Source organism: Amphiprion ocellaris, chromosome 10, assembly GCF_022539595.1.
Source record: "Amphiprion ocellaris isolate individual 3 ecotype Okinawa chromosome 10, ASM2253959v1, whole genome shotgun sequence".
In the NCBI taxonomy this organism is placed as follows: Eukaryota; Metazoa; Chordata; class Actinopteri; family Pomacentridae; genus Amphiprion; species Amphiprion ocellaris.
In genome coordinates, this window is record NC_072775.1 from 30,635,711 (window position 1) to 30,655,490 (window position 19,780).

The window sequence follows — 19,780 nt, forward strand, 5'->3', positions numbered from 1 at the left end:
TATTTCTGAATAGATCTATTTAACCTCAGATAGGTTTTCTGTATTTATTTGTTTTGCTCACAGCGCTGAGTTAGAGCTGGCAGCTGCAGTTTAATTTCCCCGCCAGGCAGATTTTGGTTTTCAGAAGGCATCGCTATCCTTGTTTTCATTTATTGTTTCATAATGTAGGCGTCGTCAAGCCCTCCGAGACCGCAGCCTTGATTAAAGTCGGTATAAATTAAACTGACTTGTCTGGTAGGAAAATGTGGAGCGTATTTAATGCTGCGTCGGGCAAGATTGTGAATTGTTGTACCAATAAATATATTTTAAAAAAGCAAATATATCAGAGTGAAAAGTGCCCCATGTTTGCTGACCGAGGCCTGATTGAAATTCAGGCGTCTTGTGGACGCTGTGGTGAGAAATCCTCTCCACGTACCGAGTGACAAACTGAAACTTAAAGAGAGGAAAAGAAAACAACCGTGATGGAGTGTTTCTGTCCACAGAAGGCTGAGATCTCTGCCGTTAATCTGTTTTCTCTCTCGTGGTTTTGGCGTAAAGTTCAACAGAAATGCTGGGCTGGTAAACATAAGTTCATTGTGTCAAAATAAAAGCAGGTAAAGTTGATTTACAGAGGACATTTTACATCCCACACATCAAATTTCAAATAATCCTTGTACAAAATACTAAAACATGCAGTTGTTGTGTAAATTTACTTGTTCTGAGACCAAATCTAAAAAAAAAAACAAGGAGAAAAGAAAGTTTGAAAGTATTTTTAAAACACCAAATAATTTTTCTCTTGTCCCAACCCTCTGATGACCAAATTGAATTCCCCAGATTTAAATAAATATTAACTGATAAATGATATGTTAAGAATTATTAAAGAAACTTTTAATAACTATTGCCAAATTTATCTAACAAATCCTGAACATTGTTTTTTTTTTTTTTTTTTTTTTTGTCCATCACCAAAGTTTTTAATAATGACTGAGAATTCACCTAAAGGTAAAACCTGAAAAAAAAATTCAGCACAGAAACATTTGGAGAAAAGTTCAAGTGGAAATCTGCATTTCAACCATGCAGTTGTTGAATTCTTCATGTCTGGATGATTATTTTTTACTTTATTTTTTGAAAATTTGACTGTCATACTGCAAACAAATGATCAGGTTACTGACAGAGTAATCATTTCAATGTATAACATAAGAATAAATGATAGAATCCATGTTCTGTTCATTCATTGTCATTTATTTGCAGATTAACTTGAAGCTGAATTGCAAGTTTGTCAACAGATTAGAAACAAAACAAACCAACAAAATTAAAAATCATCACATCAGATAAGTTATAAAATGACTACTGACTGGAATAAGATACAGTCATGTTTCCCAAGAAAATTTAACCAAAAAATAAAAATTCTGTACATGTGTCTCTGTCAAAGCAAAATGTAGTGCACATTTGAATAAGAAGCTGAGTTTTCCGTCATTTCAGCTGATTCCTTAAGTGTATCACTAACATGGGATTGAATAAACATGAATCCAAATGAGAGGAAATCAAAGACATGACTGAAAAACACATTAAAAGTCACTTATTGCTACATTTTCACACCCAAACTGGATCAAATCACAGTTTCTACTTGTTGGTCCTGTGGAATAAATCCTCTTTACTGACTGAGAGCACAAACTACATCTGAGCTAGAAACATCAAGAACAATGAAAGTCATTTTTTAGTGAAGAAAGTTGGAAGAAAGTCAAAGATGAGCAGAAGAAGAAATAAGAAGATAAACAAGTTCTGACAGTCACTGTTTGATTGACAGTTGATCTCTGTGCAGAGTAGAAATAAAACAACAATGAGCTGTGAGCAACAATGATGGAGACTAAATGAGTGAAAGAATCAAAGACACAATCAGACTCACTGCACCTTCAGTTACCTCTGTCTACTTCAGTTTACACAACTCAGCACTTGATCCAGTACCATAAACTCCAAGTCCAGCATGTATCTGCTGAGTGAATGTGGTCTGGACTCTGTGGAGGAGAGTCATGGTTTCAGAGACGCTGTAGAAGGACAGAATACCTGCACTGTGATCCAGGTAAACTCCAACTCTGGAGGACGGAGGATCTGAGACGAGAGTTTGGCTGTTGTTGTGTCTAAATTCATAATACTTTTGGGAACAATATAATGCCCAAGATTTGTCATTGTTTCCAAATACACATTCATTCCAGCTTCCTGCTCTGCTGATATTCTTGTATGCTACTGCTACAGAAACTACTTCTCCTCTCCACTCCACCTCCCAGTAACAACGTCCAGTCAGACTCTCTCTACTCAGGACCTGAAAACACTCAGTGAATCTGTCTGGATGATCAGAATAATACTGTGGTTGATCCGTAAATGTTACTTTTCTGTTCCCTTCAGATAATACCAGGTATCTGTGTGCTGTGTTTGGATCCAGAGTGATTTGACGTGAATATTTCAAGAATCCAGCTCTGGTCTTTGGCTCTGCTTGTGAATCTGACAGTGAAACATCCACTTGAGTCCCTGTCAGTGAGATGTTTGTCCATGTGTCCCTCACAATGTCCTGTAGATGATCTCTGAGCTCTGACACAGCTGCTGTCACCTCCTCAAAGTGTCTCAGAGGATGGATGTTGATGCTGGATGAGTGTGTGGACTCACTGAGTGCTGACACTGAGGGGTAGTTGTGGAGAAACTGGTTGTGATCCTCTGTGTGTGAGAGCTGCTTCAGCTCAGCATCTTTCCTCTTCAGATCTCTGATCTCCTGCTCCAGCTTCTCCTTCAGCTCTTTGACTCCACTCACTTCAGTCTCCTGCTGGGATCTGATCTGCTGCTCCACATCTCGGCCTGTTTTCTGGATGAGATGGATCATGTTGGTGAATATCTCCTCACTGTCCTCCACTGTTTTATCAGCAGAGCCATTGATGGCCTCCAGCTGCTGTTGGAGCAGCTTCACATCTTTCTCTCTGTCCTGGATTCTCTGCTGGATGTTTTGTCGACTCACCTCCAGCTCTCTCTGCCTCTCCGTCCTTTCTGCTGCAGCTGAGACTGTGTCGTGGCCTTTATGTTCCTCCACAGAGCAGAGATAACAGATAGACTGCTGATCAGTGCGGCAGAACATCTTCTTCACCTCATCGTGATGAGAGCAGATGTTCTCCTGGAGCTTCTTGGAGGGTTCCACCAGCTGGTGTTTCTGGAATGGAGGTGAATCATAGTGAAGCTGAAGGTGTTTCTCACAGAAAGAGGCCAGACAGAATAAACAGGACTTGAAGGCTTTCAGTTTCCTCCCAGTGCAGACATCACAGGACACATCTTCATCTCCAGCATAGCAGTGATCAGCAGCAGCAGCTTGGAGTCCAGTCTTCTTCAGCTCCTCCACTAAAACTGCTAACATGGTGTTTTTCTCCAGGACAGGCCTCGGTGTGAAGATCTTCCTGCACTGAGGGCAGCTGTAGATTCTCTTCTCATCCTCTCCATCCCAGTGGGCTTTAATACACTTCATGCAGTAGCTGTGTCCACAGGAAAGAGCCACCGGATCCTTCAGTAGATCCAGACAGATGGAACAAGAGATTGTTTCTCGGTTCAGCTGAACTCCTTTCTCAGCCATCTCTCCTGTCACTAACAGTGACTGTGTGAGTTTGACTTCCTCCTTCCTGAAACTAGTCTGATCTCTGATCTACAAATCACGTGTTCCTGCAGTGAACGGGGCCTGTCAGATCTTCTACGTCACCACATGTTGGTTCCACCCATGTTCACAGTGCAGATCTGAAGGGGAGGAAACCAGGAAATATGTGGACAGACTGGAGCTGCTGTGTTTGGTAGCAGGAAGAAGAGGAGAGTTATCAGACTGAGATTCATTCCAGGAAGAAGAGAGAGACGCTGAGTGTTGAACCTTTTCACTGCAGAGCTCATTTCTTATTTAACCCTCAGACGGCAGTTTGAAAAAGTTACACAGATTTCCTGAATGATAAAATATTACTGCAATGAAAATATTCTATATTAACATTATTTTAACTTTGACTCAATCACTTTTTAACCAACAACGATTCTGATCAAAACTGACAAATTTAACCCTTTAAATGTCAGTTTGTTTACATAATTTCACACTTGCTCCTTCTGAAAAACACAAATAATATTAATCATCTTTAATACTTGGTGGCGAGTGATAAAGTTGTTCTTTTGATTATCACAATCTAGGATATATAAAAAATGATGAAAATTAATTCTGAGGTATTATGAACAAACTGAGTCATTACCTTACGAACATAATTATATATTTATATCATTTTTCAACTTTCGCTTAGTTCAAATTTATTCTTTTCTAGTTATTTGTCAACGTTAGTCCTGATCACAAATAACAAATATCCATTTATTTTCAAGATTTTAACTGTTTAAATGCCAGTTTGTTTAGATGATGTCACTGGGAGACATCATCGAGTAACAAATTTAATTATATGCATTATCATTATTATTATTGTTGTTATTATTATTATTATTATTATTATTAGTAGTAGTAGTAGTAGTAGTAGTAGTAGTAGTAATATTAGTAGTATGAGCATTATTAGTATTATTATAATTTTGTGCAGCATCAAATTTAATTCAAAGCACTTACTTGAGACCTTCAATACAACAACAACATTACAAGTTCATCTATATATTGCCAATTTACAACATATGTCATCTCACAGCACTTTAAGTTAAACTTTATTTAACCAAATAAAACCCACTGAAATCAGGATCTCGTTCACAAGGGTGACCTGCCCAAGAGATTAGGAGCAAATCTCATAAAAACACTTCACACAGTAATTTAAAAAAAAAAAAAAAAAAAAAAAGAGACCCCAACAATCTAAAATTGACGTAGGATTCCCTTTCACTTTTTTTATTTATTTACATTGCAGATTCATAATCATATCCCAATTTAAAATGTGCTGAAAAACTGTAAAATATGTGAAAAAAGTTCATATTCTTACATTTGTAAAAATAGTTGTTTTACAGATGTTTGCTGTTTATTGAAATAAAAATTATGTACATTAACTGTAAGTGACTGTAAATGGTCTTTTTTTTACCTTTTATTTGACAGTTTTTCCCTGTTTTGTTAAATTACTGATGATATCTAATGAAATCACAAAAAAGCTTTAATTTATATGTTAACAGGCCAAATTTTTTTAAAGTCCTAATTAAAAATCTGCATTTTTATAAACAATAACTCCTTTTTTCATAATGCTTGACTGTAAAATTACTCTATTTTTTATGCATTAAAATCTAGAAAAATTACATATTTTGCATTTGTTGTCAATTGAAATGAAACAAATTATACATGTAAGGGACTTGCTGTTATTGCTAAGATTTTTCTTGCTTAGACCGATTATAAATATGTAATAAAAACACATAATATTAATTGACCTACTGTTTTTTGTTTGTTTGTTTTTTCAAAAGGCCAAAACTGTACGTAATGTGCACACCAGAAAGCTGTATTTTTACAAATGGTCAAATGAACATTTCTTAATGGTTATTTCACAGATTTTAGCCATTTGGTTAAATTACAGATAATATCTAATAAAATCTAAAAAAATAAATAAATAAATAAATCATAAATTAAAAAAAATATCCACGTCAAATATCGTTATTTTTTTTATAAATGTGATTTCTTTTTTCCTGACATTTGACTTTAAAATTGCACTTCATCGTATTAAAATCTGCAAAAATATCATTATGCGAAAAAAGTTTGGTGTCAATTAAAATAAAAAGGCTGTCTTTATAAAGGTATATAAAGGTAATTTTTAAAACTGTTATTCTGCAGATTGTCACTGGTTTGCTGAATTATAAATATCTAGTAAATTTACAAAAAATATGTATTTATTCACATGTTGACTGTAAAAAAAAAAAAAAACTACGACCAAAACTGTACATAACGCCTGCATCAAAATTTTACAAGTCAAATATTTACCATTATTTTATATTAGAGATTAAAAATTGTATTTTTTCTGATATTAAAAACAGGCTGTAGCCATAAATAAATAAAGTCGACCTTAAAATCTGTATGTTTATAAATGTTAATTTATTTTTTCTTATTGTTTGACTGTAAAATGACATTATTTGTTCCTGTATTTAAATCAAGGAAAACATCATAATTTTACAGATGTTTGTCATTAATTGAATCAAAAATAATGTACATAAAAAATGGTAAATAATCTTTTAAAACTGTTATTTTTCTGGTTTTCTCTGTTTTTGTTTAATTACAGAGATTATTTAGTAAAATTGTAGCAAAAATAGTATTAATTAGGTAATTAATACTATTAATACTAAAGACGTTTACATTAATTTCAGCGTCATCAGAGCAGCTTTACCTTGTCACCACCTGCACTGTTTTTATATATGATCACATTCGTCATCATCACAATATTCTTTACATACATACATTCACTGTTTTTATATATTTGCTTCCGTATTTATATCCCACCTGATCTGTATTTCTACTGATCCACACTGACAACAGGCAGAGTGTCAGAGTCCAGTGTTAAAGGTCCGTTACTGTTCTTGTTGTGAGGCTGTTTGAGTCACAAGGTCGGAGCACTGTGATGGATTATTACGTTGCAGGACTTTGACTTGTGTCAGACAGAGACAGATTTCAGTGAATCCGGGTTTTCTGTCTGAAGCTTCAGAGCAGCTGAATGAAAAATGACCTCCGAGTCGTCCTGAGGGCGACAATGAACAGCAATCAGAACCTCCCTGATCATCGTGTACAACCAGTGTCCCGGACTTTATCTTCCTGCTGACACATCTGAGATGTAGTAAACAACACAAGAATCTGACAAATCGCACTGACAGGTGGCAGACAAAGAAAAGTACAGCAAACATATTGATGATGTTGACCTTAAACTCACTGGGAGGTATCAAATGTACTGTTCTAGACTGTGTTTGACATTCAAACTCTCGATTTAATAATCACAAAGTGGTGCATGGGTCGAGTAAACTTTCTGCTGGGTTTTCCTACATCATCTAAAAGAAAAAATGTAAGGTTCAAGGTTTCTTTATGCCCGTATTTTGCAGAAAAATGATCGCATTTGGTATTCTATTACAAAACAGATATTGAACCTGACAGGCAGGTAGTTCTTCAAGTGACAAACAAACAAGACAAAAAGTTTTCAGTGTTCCACCATTCACCAACATAGAAAAAAAGGGTAGGTGAAAGATAGGATAGGTAAAAAGATAAGATAAATAAAAGCAAAATACAATAAAACACAATAAAAAACCCTAGGGAAATAAAAGCAATCTCTGGAATAAAAACTGGATAAAAACATAACATTTAAAAGTCACAATAATAAATAGATTTAAGAAATAAGATAAATAAAACTAGAAAAGCACTCAGAGAGCGCAGGCTGTTCATTCCCCCGTATGGCATTATCATTAATACAGCATTTCTTTATTAGTTATTGATGATCACAAATCACAGCAACATAGAATGTGGCAATTTAAAATAGATGTACCCACAAACAAAATGACCTTATGCTGAGCACAGGCGTGTGTTATGCATGTGTACGTGATGTACGGATACCGGATCATGTGACCTAAATATGTGGCAGGCGGCAGAAATTGATGGGACTCAGAAACACCCCCACAATTTAATCAGTTGTTCCTTGTGTCATTTCGGACAGATAAGTCCTGATAAGTCTGCAGCGGTGGATTTGTAGTAGGATCGCAATCATGTGATCAGCAGCAGGCAGCTGACGTAGCGTTCATGTGTTGTCATGGTTACAGTGACGCTGTGACGCTATCTGACAATGATGCAGAAATCTTTAACAAATCTGTGGATTCAGACTATAAACTGCATCACTGCCAAAATCTAATCGCTTGGACCCTGTGTCATTTCTGACCTTCCCTGAAAATTTCATCCAAATCCGTGAGTCCGTTCTTGAGTAATGTTGCTAACAGACAGACAGACGGACAGACAGACAGACAAACCAACGCTGATCGTCACATAACTCCACCACGTTCCTTGGCACAGTAATAAATTGCAAACGTCACTACTTCTTATTGAGCTCAGTGACGGTGACAGGAACAAAGCTGTTTTTATAAGGCTTTGTGTTGCACCTCAGGATTAAAAACCTCCATCCAGAGAGAAGAAGCTGAAATTTACCCCATAGAGGATGGGAGTCATTATTAAGGACTGATAAAGTCATCCTCTTTACCTGTTTAGTGTACAGGAAGGCCGTACAAGACTGACTCACCAATCAGGCAACTGGACCATCTCACTATTTGGTTCAGTGAGTTTTCTTCTAGAGGTCTGACTGAACCATGCCACCAAGCAAAAAGACAAAACGGTCAAGATTGTTCGGCCAGTGTAGAAATATACAAGTTTTCTGAGGCAGTGAAGGCGCTGATGGTCCTTCTTGCAGACAGAATGTAAATCATTTTAACATGGCAATACCTCAGCAACAGTAGTTCCTTCCTTTGCGATTATTTTGGGCTCACAGAAAAACGGGTTTCTGGCATCACTACGTTCTAGTTTCACAATAGGAATGAAATGCTTCCAAGTTTTTAGTATTTTTTAGTAAATAAATGGCAAACGTTAAAGGTTTTTGGTAACAATCAAGCACTAACTTGTTGTTATAATATCTTAAATTGTTAGAATACAATATAAGACATTTGACTCCCAAATTATTCCAAAGTTTTGGCCACATTACTCATTGCTCTCATTTGTGGAAGCAGTCATTTAAGAGTTGTTGAACTGCATAGAATAACAATAAAATCCTTTAAAAAAACAAAAGCATTTGAATGAACAGTGTCAGATGTTTTTGGCTTATATGTTCTGCTGTATATGAATTTTAACCAATCGAAACTTCCCCTATTGTTTTTTTAATTAATCGTGACGTAAATATGCAACAAATATTGTCCAAAATTCACGATAGAAAAGCAAAAGTCAGAGCAAAACTCCTCACATTTATCTCATGACGTTTGTGCATCTCAGCTCCTGGTCGAATCCCCTTCATGTGTTGCTTTGTATTTAAACTGGACGCACTCGGTTGCCTCACTCAGCTCTGCCTTCAGCGCAGATCGGCCTCTTGCATCATGCGTTTTGCCCAGCAGAGATGTCGAAGCTACAGATCTGCCATCTCAGAAGATCCTCGCATGCTCTCTCTTTGGTTGGACTGACGGTTTTCGCCGCCTGAAGGGTGAAGTTGGTGTCAAACGACGAAACACTGAAACAGTTGCGACAGCCTGTGCACCAGCCAAGCAGAGAATTTCTACGGCGACCTTCTGTCCGCTGAGATGGGATGGAGAAGCTCTTCTGTGATTTTTCTGAAGGAGGAGCAGTAAAGGTGGGAAACCAGCAGTCATAGCAGTGTGTCAGATTCTCATGTAAGTCCTGTCAGATCTGTCAAACGCTGACCTGGTGGTCCAAGTTCTCAGGGAGGCAAGATCAGTGGACTGAAGCAGAAATGATGTCTGAAGTTTTGAAACTTTTTTTGGTCACCTAATCTCCTTCTCAACCTGTGGAGGAGGTGTTTTCTGTTTGTTTGAAACCTTTAAAGTAAATATGAAAAGTAAACTGTATATGGCTTTCAGCTTTATGTGTAAAAAAAGACGTATTTTACAGGAAGACCAGGAGATTTTCTTCTCAGAATGATCAGTTTACGGAATCTGCAAGTAGTTTGAGAAGGTAAAATTGCTTATTTCCAGTTTGGTTCTGCTTTGTACTCAACTGTCAAATTTGAAAAACAAGATGAACAGGTTGTTTAGCCATATTAAATCCAATTAAACATGTCTAACATATGAAACTGCTGGTTTCACAACAGTAAAGACTAAATGTACAAACAGGATCCTGTTTAATACACCAAAAAAACGCAATAACTGCAATGTCTTTTCTGGAAATGGATTTATTTGCAGTAAGATTTCTAATAAATTTCACAAAATTTGATTAATATGCAAAACTCTTAATGGACTAGTGTTCCAGACCTGGACTCAGTGTACATGAGCTGGGTCCAGAGGAAGACCCGACGTACCCAGGAAACGGACTGTTTGTTCTGCTTCCCTCTGGTAAACGGTACAGAAACATAAAAACTCAAACTACCAGACTGAAAAACAGCTTTTATCCTAGAGTTGACCAAGCCATGTTCCCGCCTGCTTACATATTCATATCTTCTGAGTATTTTACTTTATCTGTTTATAGTGTGACTTTTTCTATTTTTTATCTTTTGCTGGGAGTCAGCAATCAAAATTTCGCTGTGTGAAAACATAATGACAATAACAATTCTTAATTCTTCATTGATTTTTCCTCTCATTTACCACGTTCGTATTTCAATAAAAATCGGGATTTGATTGACTAGATTCAGAAGAAGAGAAGCCATCTTATAAGAGCTTCCCAGTTCTGCATTAAATATACGACACAGTGGTTCTTACTGTTGCGTTGCACCTTAAGACAGGGTTTAAAAGCAGCCTGCCATCATATCCAGTCGTTGCACGCTTTCTTTGTCTGCTCTCATTTGTTTTGTGTCTGTGTTTGTCAGATCTAGTTTCACCTCTGTCCTCTGTGATGCTTTTGGATTCTTCGTTGTCACACTTCATCTGTCTGAGCTAATTGTCTGCTCAGTATTGTCACATTTTGCGCGCTGCTTGTTTAACTCTCTGACAGCGTTCATCCTGTTTTCCTTCACATGATCTTGCTTTGTTGTTGTTTTAATGATTAATTTAACATCTGGCCAAGGGACGGTGATGGAAAAATGTACAGGAGGTGCAGCAGTGCAGCGGTTGGGACTGTTGTCCCAAGAAGCAAGAAGCTTCACCCAGAGGGCTGCACTACGAAGCAAGTTCAACATATTCACACTTCCTTTGTTTAAGTCGACTTGACAAAGACTAAAGCCCCACTCAGAGATAACTCAGAGGTGGTTATCAACTTTCTTTGTTAATTCTGGTGTTCTGCTTCAAATTCAAAATTGGACGTTTTACATGTCATGTGACTCTTCTGTTGTGCAAAATGAAACAATCATGCATCTGCTTCAGTCAACAGTTTGTTATAATGGAGAGCTATCAGGAAAATAAACATTGATGACGGTATAAAGCTGCTACTGTAAATGATGCAAGACAGGAATGCTGGTAGAAAACTGTAAAACATCTGTTCATACGTTTATTTTACTGATCAATGCAGCCATTTTCTTTTTCTAACTGACAGCTGCACATTCAAGCTGTTATACTTCAGACTTCATATATCCATCCATCACTTATCTATACACTGTTTAATCCTCGTTAGGGTCACAAGAGGGCTGGAGTCCATCCCAGCTGACTTCAGGTGAAGGTCACCAGTCTATCGCAGGGCTACATATAGAGACAATCACACTCACATTCATTTCTACAGACAATTTAGAATCACCAATTAACCTCAGCATGTTTTTGGACTGTGGGAGGAAGCCGGAGTACCTGGAGAAAACCCAAACATGCACAGGGAGAACATCTAAACTCCATTCAAAAAGATCCCCAGAAGGGATCGTCTAGCTGCAAGGTGAAAGTGCTAACCACCAAGCCACTGTGCAGCCACCACAGCACTGTGTTCGACTAATTGAATGACAACAAGTAAGACAGAAGTACTAAGAAACAGTGTACTTCTGCAGCTTTCACTACTGTTGGCGTGCTAAGCAGCCATCTTGGGTTTTGATGTCGGGGTTAGTGAAGTTCTATTGACTTTTTGACTTGAAAATCCAACCATGAGGGTGTTTCAGTTGAAATTTTCCTACTGGGAACCTCTGGATTCATAGTTCCAATAGAAGCCACCAAATCTCTGTCTCCTCATGTATCGTTTTAAGCCAAGTGGACAGGGTTCATGGCAGCCAGAGTCAGAATGAATGGCTGCAAATTCTCTAGTTTTAGTACAATGCATTCAAGTGATTTGAAAAGAATCACTTGTTAATATATATGTTAACACAATAGATGATGCTAAATCAGGATTTTTATCTGGTTTATCTTTTGTGAATTTGGCACCTCCTGCTTTCTTTTTGTCGAATACTGACCATATTTAGAACCACAGCAGACATTAAACAGCCTTTATTTCAGACTGAGCTGTACTTTGCGTTGTGAGTCAGAATTACCACAAAATTCATTTGACTCTTGTTTATGCAGCTGTCTGCCCTGTTCTACGCCAACATTTGTTTGAGATCGTTCTGTTTGAAAGGTGCAGGAGAACTCCGGGAACTCACCTGTGAAGGAAAACAACAGCCTGGTTTTGCTTTGGGGTTTACATGTTCAGTCACGCCTCAGCTAAAAACACGCCTGCATGATAGAGCAGCTTGTTCCATAAACCTCCACCACAGAGTGTCCTTGTTCCACAGGCCTGCTGTGCTTCCACTGCTGTTTTGAGCTCCCGTCTCCACAATTTTGATAAGACTTTGCACAACTCTACAGGCCTTCCACAGCTATGAAACAATTTAATATGAGCAAAAATAAATACATAACTGCATGATCAGAAATGTAGGTGGCTTTCTAGGAGGTAGAGAGGAATATGGAACATCTGCAGAAACTAAAACAAAACAGCAGAATATCCTTATCAGAACCAGAAGGGGGCAAATACCTGGTGGGTTTCTGTGGCTTGATGAAGCTTGACTGTGGAAAATGATGCAGCACAGTGACTTTCAAAAAGCAGTCAGCTGTTTTCTGCTTTTATTTGTCAGGGGAGGTTTGCATGAGCACCAAAGCTGGTCTGGTCCATTAAGCGACAGAAGCAGCTGTGTTGAGAAACACCTGCTGCATGAGCTGCTGGTGAAAGGCATCGAATTGAACTGACCACATGCGAGTGAGCAGCCTCAGCAACACCTGTTACTACTCCCACCACCAAGTATCCAATAATTGTAGAGGGAAATTTTCAAATCAAGCAACTTGCACTTCTGTGGAGAAGTTTAAGGAGATTAGATGTCCGTTTCAAGGTCTGGACACATCAGAAAGTAGCACAGCAGAGTTCATTTGACATATTAGCAAAACATATTCTGCAAGAAGCTTGCCTTGACCAGTGTTGTAGCTAGCGAGCTAACTGCTAACTGCATTCTAATAACCATACTACCCGACTCTATGGTATGATGGAAAAAGATGCACTTTGCTTGCTTCTTTTCAGGATGTACTTTACAAAGTGGGCACTGTTGCATGCAGTTTTCTGGAAGATACTACTTCAACATAACATATCTAAATTTTTTCTAATCTATTCTACTCTAAATTGGACCATAATTTACAACATAAGCCTCATGCTGTATTCAGAAAGTCTTGAAATTAGTAATTGAGACCTTAAAGTTGCTGGAAAAATGTTTACTGATGTAACAAATCAAGTCAGAGTTTGGGTCATTTTCTCATAGACTCCTAGTCAGTCAGACTTTCTTTTGCATCTGGAAAGTTGCCTCCTGCTGGTAGTTAGAAAGAATGCAGGTTGAAGGAACTTTGTGGCTGGGTTCATTTTACGTATAGTTTATTTACTTGTTGACTTTTTTAGCTGCTAAAGAACAGCATTGTCTGCTTTTTGGTGAACTTGTTAGAAAAAAGTTGCTAATTTGCACATCCAAACTTATGGAGAAACTAGTGTGACAAATTTGCATCGAAAAAATCACAACACTTTTATTCCATTTATGGTCTCCACTGTGCACTTTACTAAATCCTGAAGGAAATAACCAAGTAGCTGCTAAATGCTAAATGCTTTGGGTAATTTGCTGTTTGGTGCTGGGAAGGTCGTGTACAGGTTTCTAGAGGTTTTTTAGGTTTTTGCAGCGGCTACAAATGATCCAGGAGCTGAAGCCTTCCATAACACTTTATAAATCTGATCAGAGCTGCAAATTTAGATGATAACTCTCTGTAGGGTCATCACTGCATGAAACCCCTTTTACATTGTAATTTAATACAGTTTTCCTTGTAAAATATGAGCTGTAACTGCTGTGCAGGATGTATTTTCTTTCATAGATTCCTGTCTCACAAGCCATTCCTCTCACACGACGCAGTTTTATTCTGGCTTTGTAAAATAGTTTAGTGCAACACAGATAAAGGGCCATGATAGCTTCCTCTGTTTTGGTATATTTCCCTGAAATATCAGCAGCCTCCAGTTTGCTGTTGTCAAAACATGTCAAAATTCACCAAAGTCAACACAACTGATTTGCATCAGGCTGTGTTGTTGACAGGAGTCTACTGTATTCTGAAAGTTTACTGGTTTAGATGCTGCATGACTTGGCTGTTATTCACTTTGCTCCATTTTCTCCCACTAATTCCATTATCTGTGCAAACACCTCCACCCACCCCACCTGCCCTGCAGTTGTTCTACCAGCCCGACCAGTCTGCTCCCTGCACACCTGCATTATATTTACTCCCTCAGCCTGTGTGCACAGCGTCTCCATTCTACCAGTCCTGTTTTTGTTTTGCCAGCCTGAAAATGTGACCTCTTGACTGAATTTTAGGAACTGCCTGCTTGAGTTCCTTTGTTTGTATTTTTACTTGTCATCTGGCTTCCTTCCAGATCACGACTGCATTTTTCATTTTGTCAAAAGTAAATGCTGTTTTGCATCTCAAGTTTTGAAAAGACACAGATAGTTATGTTGCTGAGTGCAGCTGAAAAATAGAAACCCCTCTTAATTTGTTCTTTTATGTGGTACAGCACATAGAAGAGTGATTTTAGCCAACATCTAACTGCATGTGGACCCTCATCTATGTGACATTATTGTTAATTCAATTCATTTGTGCAGAGCATTGGGCCACACAATCTGCTGAACTTACCTACAACTACTGATGATTGTAAGTGCTTTATTAGAAGTCAACTGGCCTTCTTTTAGGTTCTTGAAAACGTTCCTATTCAGGAGGCTTCCTCAGTTCTTTCTGACTTTTTGGGAGTCCCAGATGTTTATTATCATCCACAAATACACAACAATAAAACACCATCTAGGACATATATGACTGACTATATGTCAGGACTTTGATAGTATTTAGTGTTGTTTTCTTTGTGTTTATTCATTTTGACAGCAGGTGGTGCCAAACCCAGTTTTGAACGTACCTGTGCCAGACCACGTTTGGCTCTTCAGCTTTTAGCCTGCAGGTGATTGGTCCCCGGACACATGACGGCAGGCTAAATAACACCCAAGATGGCTGCCGTAGTGCAGAGAAACTGCCGTCTGTCCACCTCACCTCCCACATGGTGTACTGAATACACTTTTGTTCCTTGGTAAAGACTTTTGTTGTCTTGTAAGAGTCTGTAGGGGGTTTACGGTCCTTTTTTGTTTACCAGTTTTTGTCCGGTTTTGTTGGACAGGAAGTTTAGTGATTGTATTTCACTGTACTTCCTTTTGGTTGAGATCCAGGCTCAGCTCCACTTGTCAGAAAAGTAACTAAAAATGTGTGCATAAATATAAGACTTTTATTACTAGCATCCTGTGGCTGCTTGGAACCTGAGGGTGATGGACACATTTCAATTCATGTCTTGGCATCTTTGAGCCACTAAACCTAAACTACTGAATGTAGAGCAAGTGGAATCACACACTGGAAAGATGACAAACTCTAAGCATGTCTTTCATTTACTCAATCTCCATGTTCACACCAAACCCTACTGAGCTAACCTGCTACCAACACTCACACAGTTATACACCAAACTGCCTTGTACACACACATAGCTGCAGCCATATCATCCAGTTTACAGCTGTATTTTTCATCCACAGGTTAATTTCCACCTCCCCTGATCTATAAAGACCAGTGAAACCACCGGAGCAGATGGCAGGGATCTGGCCGTACATTATTTCATAATCACTTTCAGCAGGAGTACCGCCGTCTGACACCAAACTGCTTCCTCTGCCCAGATGAAAAGTGTCACATATTTAACACCTAGTCAGAATCTCCTCTCATCACCGCTAATTAGAGGAATTAAAGTCACACATGGCTGAAAGAAAGCACATGTGGCCATACTGAGATCAGATCCATATTCATTTCTGCATCATTTGGATGTTTATTCCCATTGGCCGCTGTTGGAGATGGTGAATCTTTTCATCATGCGTGAAGAGGCATTTTATTACCTGTATATTAGATGTGAGCCGGCTGACTGTCTCCAGAAGCCACTTAACTCTGACTCAGACACTCAGATCTCCCTGCTCTGCTCCTTCTTTTGCTTTTTTATGTTCAGCATCCAAGGTCACTTCATGTGCTGCTGGCAGGCCTCAGGATGATCGTTTCAGTATATTAATTGTGGCACATTGCTCCAGTATGACAACTGTTTGGACATATTTATTGAATTTTAAGCCTGCTCTGAATTATCCAACAGACTGTATCTGAACAAATGCTTTTGTAGCTTCCTCTCTGGAGAGCCAGAAAAGTCTCCCATGTTTGCCTTTTATTCTGCTGTCAATTTTGACCGGAATATGCTGAGTCCTAAAATCCCACTGATTCCTAACATATGCCACTTCCAATTAAAATAAGCCTCTACCGTGCCACTCAAAGCTCGATTCCACTTCAACTCAGGCCACATTGATGGTGTGCCACTTTTGATTTGGTGTGATATGCCAATTATTCCTCTGCCAAGGTGGAGCAGAGGTGGAAATTTCTTTCCCATTGTTCTCTGCAGAATTATGCAAAAATTACCAGGCTGAATTTCATGAAACTGGACAGGTGGATAGATTATGGGTACAGGAAGAAGCCATGAAAGTTCTCATATGGTGAAAATCCACTTTTATTGAGTTTTGCGTAAACCTGAAAGTGTAAAGTAGAAGCTGTTCAGGTGAGAAGATGTTTATTTCTGACATTCCTCAAATTCGCTTATGACTAGATAGTCATAAGCGAATCCCAACTTCTCAAGTGAGTACGATTTCAACTCATGTTCTCCCTCACGTTGAACTAACCAACAGTCACTCAGCTCTAATCTTCCCCTCCTTTATTCAAATCTACAGAAACTAAAACAATTTCTTCAGAACAAGTCTGAAACCGGGTGCTACACAGTTGAGGGGTTTGGAAGCAGATAACCAACTTTCTGTAGTTTTTGGGAAAAAATGGGTTCAGAGTTTTGTGTTTTCAAGAATGGTCTAACATTCGAAGCACAACTGTAACTCTGTATTTGCGTTGTGGGTTAGACCACTTTGCTACTAAAATCTAGACCATAAAAATTACAGAAATTATATAGAACTCAGTTAAATTTTTTGTGAGTTAGACCGTTCTGTTTCTAACCCCCTCAGTTATAGTGAAATGAACTATCTGCAGTATTTTAGCTGAAAAACGTACAGACACACTGCGGTCTATCATGTTTTTTGTTAAATTTTGGTGCGGATACAGATCACTTCCTTTAAAACTGCAAGATCCAACGCTGACATTGATGGATGACTGCACTCCCTAAATGCTTCTCTTCACTTTGTGATGGTGACAGTAGCTACATGCCACAAGTAAAACGTTAAGAATCCTTAAAAAAGAGAAAACTGTCTTAATAACAAAATATAATGTGTGGATAAACTTCATATGACAAAAATCTCACTGTTTGTGTAGCCCATCCAAGTTTATTTTCAATGGCTGTATCTTCACCTTCATTAAGCCCAATAATGAGCTCATTACTAGGCACTAACAGTAGAATCTCACTGCTTGTTCGTTATTTGCATAAGGTTTTAGTCTTTTAATCTGCTTTATGTAAATGAGGAGCATCGAGCAGAGGTGCGACGCCTTGCGAAACATTTGCAAAACCTTTAAACTAGCCGTTGTTAAACTAAAATCAGGACAGATTTAGCAAGTCGCTAGGAAAAGTTTGCGAGCAAGCCGCCATTTTGGTTTGACGCCTCTACAGGACTAGTTTCCTGTGAAGGTAAGCAAATGTCGTATCGCCATCTAGTGGGCCGCTAGCGACACACCTATCAAGCATGGGATGTTGGGAAACGGCACGATGCCGTGCATGTAAAGTCACTCCTGGGGACATGTACCAGAAAGAGCCCTCGTGTTAAGTTAACAACGGCTAGTTTAGAGGTGTTACCAAAGTTTTGCGATGCATGGGATCTTCATTCAACACTCCTCATTTCCATAAAACAGACAAGACGTCAACTATATGCAAATGAGGTGCTAGCAACAGGCAGGCGACACCCATGTTTCAAAACATGATGTTACCAGAATCACTTAGACAATGAATAAAGCAATAAAGTGACAGACATACAGCACCGTTCAAAAGTTTGGGGTGACTAAGAAATGTCCTTATTTTTGACAGAAATGCAGTTTTTTCAATGAAGAAAACATTAAATTAATCAGAAATACAGTCTAGACATTGTTAATGTGATTTTTAATGGAAAATCTACGTGGGGTACAGAGGAACATTTCCAGCAACCATCACTCCTCTGTTCTAATGCTATATTGTGTTAGCTATTGGTGTTGAAAGGCTAATTGATAATTAGAAAACAGTTGTGCAGTTATCTTAGCACATGAATGAAAGTGTGAGTTTTCATGGATAACATGAAATTGTCTGGGTGACCAAACTTTTGAACAGTAGTGTACCATATGCCTATTCCACTCTCAAAAACAAACTTGTAGATGCCACCTAAAGGTGAACAGAATCTTCCACTACCATCATTAAAGAACCCTGTAAAGTCGATCTCTATTGCTTTTCAATGAGCAGCATCCAGGTCTCCAACACAGTGGATGAAACTGGGTTAAAGCTACAGAGCAGCTAGAGTCCATCAAACACTGTAGCACCAGCGGTTGGTCTTTACAGGCCACTTCAACCCTCCTCACTCAGAAACCTCTGTGTTTGTCCACGTCATCATCAGCCAGAAAGCGAGATGAAAGCCGATAACTCTGCGAAGCGTCAGTCTGTGTTTTCAGGTGAGAAGGTTTCATTATGTTGATTTCCCAGGAGTCTCACATCTCTTCTGTTCGGTCCTTGTTGGGTCGTTTCTGTTCAGTTTCTCAGACCTTCTCATTATTCTGCAGCCCAATACCCAAACATATGGATCAAATAATTCTGGAGTTCCATTTATTCTTCTATAGCAGGACCCCTATAATACCTGCTGTTATTTTTCTGTTGTAATACCAGCTACTTTCCCACCGCTCCTACACTATCATTTACTTTTATATTCCTCACCGCTATAAAAAGCAGCGGCAGCCATTAATCATGAGTTCAGAGTGTTTGTTTCTCATTCAGCCTGCAGTCTGTCATGGCTGCCTCTTCCCAGAAGGCCGCTGGCTCACAGCTTGTTACTGTGTCAACTCGCTGACCACCCACGATTCTGCCTGCTTGCTATGGCCTGGCCCCAGAGGCTCATGGGTAATCTGTCATCTACTGTCTGAATAAACACGAGCGTCTTAATTCATCGTTTGCCAAGACCCCAAATCCACTCCCACTCAGTCTTAATTAGCTGTTCAGTGTGTACAATCAGAGAGCACAATTATTGCTAATAGAATTATTTCTGTATTTGGCCAAAGTGGTTATTAAAATGCTCTTTTCAGGCCTCAAGCTTCCAGGATTCAGACCTCATGTTAAAGTGCAAGTAATCATGTAGAGCGTTAAAGCGAATCTTTTCAGTGTTTTTTTAAAATTTATTTTGTATGTTTGTCATGTAGATGAAATGCCAAATGATTTTTTTTTAAAGGTAACATGTTGTTGTTTCACTTCACTTAAATTTCAGGAGAAGAATCTAATCAAGACTTTTCAATCTGCTGAGCTCCATGTTTACCCCAAACTGTAGCAGGTGCAAATGAACGTGAGCAGCTTGAGGTAATTCTTATCAGTGTTTTCTACAGATTCATTGCTGCTGGTGCAGAATGTGGTGATTAGGACAGAAAAAATAATAACATGACAATGATTCTTCTCCTGGGTCGAGAATGAAATCTTTAAGATGCAGAACAT

At 38.5% G+C, this 19,780-nt stretch overlaps 1 protein-coding gene across 1 annotated transcript; it reads right to left on the reverse strand.

Moving 5' to 3' along the window:
- Positions 1-1,197: 1,197 nt before the first annotated feature.
- LOC111568576 (tripartite motif-containing protein 16-like) lies at positions 1,198-3,614 on the reverse strand. The gene has a single exon (XM_055014041.1). The coding sequence runs from the start codon at positions 3,581-3,583 to the stop codon at positions 1,904-1,906; it is 1,680 nt and encodes a 559-aa protein (XP_054870016.1). The 5' UTR covers positions 3,584-3,614; the 3' UTR covers positions 1,198-1,903.
- Positions 3,615-19,780: the final 16,166 nt, after the last annotated feature.